Here is a 7,661-nt window from a genome sequence, read left to right as displayed (position 1 = left end):
GATGGTTTTAAACTGAGGAGAAATTCTCGTTAATGAAATTGCACAGTGCTAACGGCCAGAAACTTGTATTAAAAAGCTCGGGTACCCTGATGTTCAGTAAGGGGTGAGAAAATGCCATTGAAAAAGTGTGAAGTCGGTTGATGCGGATAACTCTGGAAGGGGTCTTAAGCTGCCTGCTTCAAGGCTTAAGCTGATCCCCAAAAACGGGGTTTTAGGTGGACATCCTCCTGGGAACTGACTGTCCCTCATCTGCTCCTGTGCTGCTTCCTGGGGCTTCCCGCAAGCGTGCGGCGGTACTTGCTGGAAAAAGAAAATGCGCGGGGTGGGCTTTGCGGTTGTTGGTTGGCTTGGCGTGGGTGCATTCACCCTTTGACGTGCAACAGGGGAACGTTCGCTCCTGCCCGGCAGCTGTTACCGTGCTGTACGCCGATCCGTGCCACGTGAGCAGTGCTGAGGAGAGCAACGCGCAGAGCAGATGCCAGCCGGGGACTCGGCCGCCTTGCCTGGGGCTTGCTTTTGGCTGGTGTGACGCCGTCTGCAGTAGTCACGGCCCTGCCCTGTTCTGTCCTAATGGCTGCTTGAGCCTGGTGCACCTTTCCCGCAGCCGGTCGGCCTCTCCCGCGGGCTGGGAGACCTCGCAGCTCTCCTGGGTGCTCACCGTCACGCTTTGGCCCATGGAGTAGCTGCCGGCAGAGCAGCACCGCCTGCAGCCGGGGCAACGACTGCCTGCCAGCCTCTGCTCGGCTGAGCCTCTGGCCAGAGACCTGCCCGCTTTCCCCCACGTGCTTGCTTGCCGACCAACGTTTCTCCTGCGCCACTGGCGACGGGATGAGGCGTGGGATCGCGGCGGGGGAGCCCGTTGCCTGACTTGGGGTGGCTTTGGGGTGGAGCTGCGGGTGCGTGGGGACGACAGGCCTGGGAACGGGGGGATGGCAGGGCGCGTGCTGCCTGCTGCAGGGGCTGCTCGAGAGGCGTCCTGGCAGGGCAGGCTGCCCCAGCTCCCGGCTGCTATTTTTCCTCTCCACCGCTGCGGTAAGACCAAGAGCGGTGCGCCTGGCTTCGGGTGGGCGGGTTGCAGGCTGGGACCATTGCTCCGTGCTGGGACCGCAGCTCCGCTCCTTGCCTGGCTGCCGGCACAGCTCCCTGCTGCGGGAAACTCAGCGCTGGCCTTGGACGCGTCCCGTGGCCTCCCCTCAGCACGGCCCGGCAGTGGCACCATGGCCCGGCTCCCAACAGAGCGTGCAGGGGGTCGGTAACGGGAACGTCCAGCTCAGAGGTTTCAAAAGCTGCGGTCACCAAGCGTGCGCGGCGCTGCCCTGAGGTATCCGGCAAGCACCATCACCAGATTTCTCCGGTGCTGCAGCCCCTGGTACTGGGGGTACCCGCTGCAAAGCCCGCTTGGGGTGTCAGAGCACCTGTGCTGGCTCTGCTCAGACGGGGAAAGGTGATTGCCGCTTTCAGCAGCGACGGGGCTGCTGTACCAGCACCGCCACTCCCACCCAGCACCAGATCTGGTGTTTTACTGCCCAGACCCAGCGCCAGCTCTCCAGGTACCAGCGCTGCCTGGGGCTGGCCTCGGTGCCAGCTCGTCCCGGTACAACCAGCCCAGCCTCTCCAGGCAGAAAGCAGGCACGCATCCATGTCAAACATAATATATTTATAGCAAAAATAGGCTTTTTCTGTAGCTTCCATACACAAGGTTTTTTCCCCGTACATTTACGCAGTAAACAGGTCGACCGAAGCAGCGTGCGCTGGGCTGGCGTTCGAGCTGCCCTCGCTTCAGACTCCCCCCGATGCTGGGTGGCCCCGTTCCCCTTCTGCGGGTGCTCTCCCGTGCCCGACGGAGCCAGGTACCCTCGTCCCCTGCCCCAGCTCGGGGCTGGCGCACACGCACGGAGCAGCCCCGGGACGGGGGCGTGGGGTGGTTGGTGCCTGCTCCTGGCAGGGGCCAGGCTGCTGCACGGGCTGATGCTGTGGGGACAGCCCCAGGAGTCCCCCAGGCAGGGTGTAGGGGTTCCCTAAGCTCACCTGGGCTGTTAAAAGCAGCACGTGGCTGGGCACACGACCCCAGCCCTCTCACTGGGGGAAGAAAATGCAAGCCCTGCACATTCGTGTGAATTCAGGAGGCCTCCCTCGTGTCTCCTGCCCACCCACCAACAGGAGACAGTGGGGCTAGCCAAAGGGACAGCCAGAAATCCTCTGCACAAACCCCCGGAGCCTGAACGCTGTTAGAGGCCCTTCTCACCCTGCTGCCAAGGACGGCAGAGTGCTAAGGCACCCACCTGCAGGAGCTTCACAGTTCGGAGCTTGCGCGGGTCATTGCTCGTCCGTCCCGCAGGGGTTTGGCACGTGGACACGAACGGCAGGACACGTACGCAGCGAGTGCGTCCCTTCCAGCCCCAGGCTGGGACCCAGCACGCCTCCCCTCCTGAGCACGCAGCGCAGGGCATTGCAGAGCTTCCCTCCGACACAGCCCCGTCCCCTCCCGCCCCCCTCTGTCTTTGGCAGTCCTCCTCGGCCGGGTTCAAGTCTTCAGCATCACACGGACATCTCAGCAGCACGGACTTGCCTCACAGTTTGGTAATTGCACGTAACAGGGCCACTCGGCGTGCCCCACAAGGAGGAAAAAAAAAAAAAAAGGAACAAGACAGTCAAGTAAACTAAGTTGAGTAATCCCTCGCCGCCCGTCCCAGCACGGCGGGTCACACACGAGTCCAGGGAGAGGAGATGCTGGCCGGCCCTGCCGCAGCGCAGCTCCCCAGCGCCTACGAGACCATGTACTGGGTGATGGCCTGCAGCGCGTACAGCAGCTCCGCCTGCATGCGGGCTTCCAGGATGAGCAGGTTCACGTGGACCTGAGGGAGGCAAGAGGAGGTCAAGCGGCCGCACGTGCTGCGGGCAGCCGTGCATCAAGCGCCCACCCAGACGAGGGAGTCTTTTGGCACGGGACAAAACGGCAGCGATGTCTCCAGCACGGGCAATGCCCTTTCCTCCTCCGTCCTGCCGGCTGTGGCTGCCTCCCAGCACCAGCACGGTCCCTGCCCCCCGCAGCAGCCCCCGCTACGGCCTGCGGCTGGGCCAGGGGCTCACCCCGAGGCGCTCACGGATGGGGGTGACCACCTCGGAGCTCCCCGTGCTGCTGGTGGCCACGGTGCCCACACCCTGCTGCGTGCAACTGCGTACGGACAGCAGGTTTCCATTTTCCCCTCCCTTGGCGGGGTTTGGTTTCTCCTGTGCTCCCCCGAGCATCCCAGCCCTCGGCCCCTGCTCGCTCCCAGCCCAGCCACGGCTGGTCAGAGGCAGGGGCTGCTGCCCTACCTTTTCACTGTGCTTGAACTGCTTCCAGAACCTGTCGAACATTTCGGGGTTTGTCTTCTCTGGGTAGCAGGTTACGGTCTTAATGTAGACTTTGAGCATCCGCTCCAGGAGGTGATTCACCTCTGCGTAGTCGTAGTCATCGTACCTGCGGGGAGCACAGGGGCTGGGCACCGCCGGCACCCGGCCCCGACCAGGCCCCTCTCCCCTGCTCCACCCCGGCCACGCCGCAGGCACGGGACAGGGACACGCCGGCGGCCACCGGGCACCGAAGCCCCAGCCCTGAAGCACCTTGCCCTAGCCAGAGAAGCCGAGCATCTGTCCCCTGCCTGGCTCAACATCCAGGCGGGTGATTCACCTCGCTCTCTTTTCCGAGCCCATGTGCAAGACATCCCCGAGCATCTGGGGACACAGCAGAAGCAGCCTGCGCTCCTCCCGCCTGGGTCAGCTCGCCTTTCTCCCTCGGACCGCGAGGTCGGTTTCGTTACCTGATGCCAAACATGCAGTGGATGTAGTTCCAGATGCCCCGCTTGAAGACGGAGGGTTCGCAGCCCTGCCGCTTGGCCATGGCACTGCTCTGCAGGCCATCCACCATCCGGAACTTCTCATCCAGGAGATGCCCGATGTCAGAGTAGAGACGGTTCACCAGCGAAAAGCCGTGGTCCTCCCAGGAGTAATCCTGTTGAGCACAGCAAGAGGCTTTCGCCACTGCAGGAAAGAGCCTGGGGCATGTTCCCAGGGAGAAAGGCTGCTGAAGATCTCAGGATGCAGCAGGATTCAGTGGGTTTGCTCTGCCACAAGTCCCAGCATGCCTCACCAGGCAGCTTCGGAACAAATTTTAACCCCCCACCTCCGTGCCGACCCACACCTGGCCCAGAGGGGACATGCGGCGGTCCTTGAGGACAGAAGGTGGCCTCCCCCTCCCCAGCCCTTGTCGGACGGGTCCCCTTGCGGGGCAGAGCCCCCCAAGGGTGCAGCGAGGCTGGGGCAGCCCCTCTCGGGGCCGCACGGGCACCCCACGACCACCGCTCCCCGGCAGCACGGGCTGCCGCCCGCTGGGAGCGCAAGGAGCCTCACCTGGACTCTGAATACCTGCGTCTGATCCTCATCGCGCCGGGCGAAGTCCTGGTAGCCAAAGTCGGGGTCCTGCATGTAGCACGCGAGGTTGGCGGCGCCAGTGACTTCCCCGTCGGTATCTGGGAGAGGGGAGAGACCGCGGGCAGGTCAGGGTGGCTCGGCTGCCCCGTTCCCAGGCAGCCAGAGCTGGGCGCCCGCTGCCGGCGTCCCAGGAGCACCCCTCTGGCAGGGTGCTCCCATCCGGCACCCCCCCCCCTCACCTTCCTCGCGGTCCGGCGGCAGCAGCCTCGTCTCCTCCCTGCCCTCCGTCTCTACGTGGATCCGCTGAATGCGCTCCCGGAGAGAGTCCAGCTCCATGCAGGAGTCCAGGGACTGCGCAGGAGCACAGCGTGCCGTGAGGGCAGGGCGCTGCCCGTCCCCGTCCCCGTCCCCGCGGTCCCGCCCCGGGGCTCACCCTCTTGCGGTTGATGCGCAGCAGCTCCTGGCTGCAGCCGTTCCCGGTGGCGGCCTCGCAGAAGCACTGGTTCCCGGGCGGCGAGGGCTTCAGCGATCCCCGGCCCCCCGGCCCCTCTTCCTGCTCGCAGCCGCAGCCGAAGACAAAGCTGGCGAGCGCGTGGCAGTGCGCCAGCAGGACGACGGCGTGCACCAGCTCCGCCAGCGACCAGCTCCACTCGCTGATCTTCAGCAGCTTCTGCGGGACACGGGCAGGGCAGCGAGGCGTCAAGGGCAGGCAGGGGGCCAGCACCCACCCAGCCCCACGGGGACACTGCGGGGGCTGCCGTCCCCGGCACCTCCCCGATCCCCGGGCAGAGCGCCCCCCCGCTACCTCGATGTGCTCCTTGGTGATGAGCCAGGGCCGGTGGGCCAGGATCTTGTTGATCTCGTTGAGGTTGCGGAGTTTGGGCGGGATGAAGTCGAGGCCGCGCAGCCACTGGGGATCGCCCCCCGCGCGCAGGAACTGCAGCACGTGCAGGTTCACCAGGTACCGGCAGCGGTGCCGGGCGGCCGCCTGCAAGAGCGCGGCGTCAGCCCCGTGCGGGCAACAACCAGCGGGGGGGACCCCGCGCACCCGCCTCGCCTCCGGGACAGCCCGCTCTGGCTTCTGCAGGGAAACCCGCGGCACGGCACGGGGAGCCCCGGGCAGCTCCCGCGGGGGGCTCACCATGATGGCGATGTAGTGGCGGCAGTCGAAGGGCAGCGGGCCGTCCATGTGCAGCAGGTAGTGCTGCGTCTTGAGGAAGCTGTCGAGGTAGCGCGGGTGGTAGCCCATCTGCTGGGTCACCGCCTCCGGCCGCCCCCGGCTCGCCAGCGCCTTCACGAAGAGGAACTGCGGGCGCTCGGGCTCGCCGCCGGACATCTTCACCACCTGCGGGGGAAGCGCACGGCTCTGCGCGGGGAGCCCGGCTGCCCCCCCGGGGCTCCGCAGGGGGCTGGCGCCCCTTCTCCCGGCTCCCTCCTCCCAAAGTGACCCCGCCAGGCCAGAAGCCGCCGCAGCGGGCTCGGGGTGCCCCGGGGGAGGCAGCACCCGAGCGCACCCACGCGGGATCGGGAGGAGCGAGGCGCCAATGGAGCTGCTGAGCTGCTCCGGGCTCGCGCCTGGGCGAGCGACGTCCTGGCACCCACAGCTCGGCCAGGAGCACGAGGAGGGGGGCTCAGAGGTCCCCCCGCGCCCTGCCCGAGCGGCCAGCACGCCGGCCCCGTCGGTTCGGCCTCGCTGGGGGGGAAGTCGCAGCTCCCTCCCCGGGCTGCCCCGGCGGCCAGGAGGCTCGCAGCCCTCGGAGCCGGGCACCCCGCTGCCTCCTGCCCCTCACCCTGCGCACCGCCTTGCCCACGGGAGCTGCGGCGGGCCTGGTTTTCGGCGAGGCGACGCAAAAGCCGCGCTGCTCCGGGCGCCGAGCGCAGCGCCCCGGGGTGCCGGGAGGCTGAGCGAGGCCGAGCTGCCCGCAGCGCTCACGGCCCCGGAGCGGCCCCGGCTGTTTTCTGCCGGCCTGCCGCCGGTGACGACCGCACGCTCCGCTCGCTCAGGTGTCAAGAGCTTTACTCAGCCGCCCTTCGGAGCTTCCTCTTCGGCCAAGAGGGGCGCGCAGAGCAGGCCGCGGGGCTCGCAGCGGGGAGGGACGAGCAGCGCCAGCCTCTCCGTCCCAGGGGCGAGGGTGCGAGCCGGGAGCCCCCCCCCGCGGCTCCCGCAGCGGCCCCGAGGAGCTGCCCCTGCTCCCGGGGGGGGGGGGGGGTCCCGCCGGGTCCGGGCGGCTTCTTCTCACCGGGTGCAGACGGACCCACGGACAGCCCCCGGGCCGGGGTGCAGGGGGACACGGCTGACCCGGCCCGGGGCTCCCCCGCCCGCGCCCCCCGGGGCTGCCGCCGCCGCCCGCGCGTCCCCCCCGGCCCCGTCTCTCCCGTGCCGGTCCCCGGGACCGCGGTCGTTGCCCTCCGCGGTCGCCCCCCCCCCCCCCCCCCCCCGGTTCCTCTCCGGGGACGCCCGCGCCCGCTGCCCCTCGACGGCAGCCGTCGGGGCCGGCGCCCGCCTCGGCCCCCCCCGCTCCCGGTGCGCGGCCCCGCGGGGGGCTCCCCCCGTCCCTCCCCGGTGCCGGTGGCTCCGCCGGTGATGCTCCCGGGGCCGCGGGCAGCCCGGCCCCCGCCCGGTTGTCCCGAGGAACGAGGGAAGTGCCGGTGCCGGTGTCCGGGCGGGGGGGTGGGGGGGGCCCCACGGCGGTGCCGTGCCCGGTGCCTGCCGCCGGTAACCGGGGCCCCATTGTGCGGGCGGCGGCAGCGGCAGCGCCCCCGGTGCGCGGCTCGGGCAGTGCAGGCGGAGAGAGAAAAACAACTTTGATTGGCAGTGATGGAGGCACGGCGCCTCCCGCATCCCGCACAAAGGGGACGGCGCCGCCGCACCGGTACCGGCACCGGCACCGGGCCGCGGGACACCGGGCCCCGCGTTGGGACAGCGCCGCCCGGCCGCGGGCAGGGCAGGGCAGGGCAGGGCAGGCCGCCAGCTGCCGGTGCGGCGGGCGGGTGCCGGCGGGGGCAGCGCCGGTGCGGAGCCGAGCCCGGGGCTCCGCTGGGGGCTCCGGTAGCGGCGGGGCGGGTCCTACCTGCCCCGGCAGCCGCTGGCACCGGCTTCCTCGGGGGTGCTCCATGCTCTGGGGACACACGATCATGGTGAGCCCGCGCCGTGCGCCGCCGCCCGGTGCCCGCTGCCCGCTGCCGGCCCCGCCCCGCCCGCCCCGTCCCGGCCGGTCCCGTCCCGGCCGCCGGCCCCGCCGAGCCGG

The 7,661-nt window shown here is 69.2% G+C and overlaps 1 protein-coding gene across 1 annotated transcript; it reads right to left on the bottom strand.

Moving 5' to 3' along the window:
- Nucleotides 1-1,637: 1,637 nt before the first annotated feature.
- LOC118245586 (sestrin-3-like) lies at nt 1,638-7,582 on the bottom strand. Its single transcript, XM_035541916.2, has 9 exons — nt 7,485-7,582; nt 5,555-5,758; nt 5,219-5,401; nt 4,847-5,083; nt 4,653-4,764; nt 4,393-4,511; nt 3,804-3,994; nt 3,319-3,463; nt 1,638-2,855 (listed from the first exon to the last, which is right to left on the bottom strand). The coding sequence occupies exons 1-9, from the start codon at nt 7,548-7,550 to the stop codon at nt 2,766-2,768; spliced, it is 1,347 nt and encodes a 448-aa protein (XP_035397809.2). The 5' UTR covers nt 7,551-7,582; the 3' UTR covers nt 1,638-2,765.
- Between the last annotated feature and the right edge of the window lie 79 nt (nt 7,583-7,661).

This window comes from Cygnus atratus, chromosome 13 (genome assembly GCF_013377495.2).
Source record: "Cygnus atratus isolate AKBS03 ecotype Queensland, Australia chromosome 13, CAtr_DNAZoo_HiC_assembly, whole genome shotgun sequence".
NCBI classification, from domain to species: domain Eukaryota; kingdom Metazoa; phylum Chordata; class Aves; order Anseriformes; family Anatidae; genus Cygnus; species Cygnus atratus.
The sequence above is the reverse complement of the archived record's forward strand: the minus strand, read 5'-3'. Positions and strand labels throughout refer to the sequence as shown.

Excerpts from the sequence above, each read along its gene's own strand:
- LOC118245586 (XM_035541916.2), bottom strand. The coding sequence starts at position 7,550 with ATGATCGTGTGTCCCCAGAGCATGGAGCACCCCCGAGGAAGCCGGTGC. Across the intron at positions 5,084-5,218 it reads TCACCAAGGAGCACATCGAG|AAGCTGCTGAAGATCAGCGA; the intron begins GTAGCGGGGGGG and ends CGTGTCCCGCAG. Across the intron at positions 3,995-4,392 it reads CGCAGGTATTCAGAGTCCAG|GATTACTCCTGGGAGGACCA; the intron begins GTGAGGCTCCTT and ends TGTGCTCAACAG.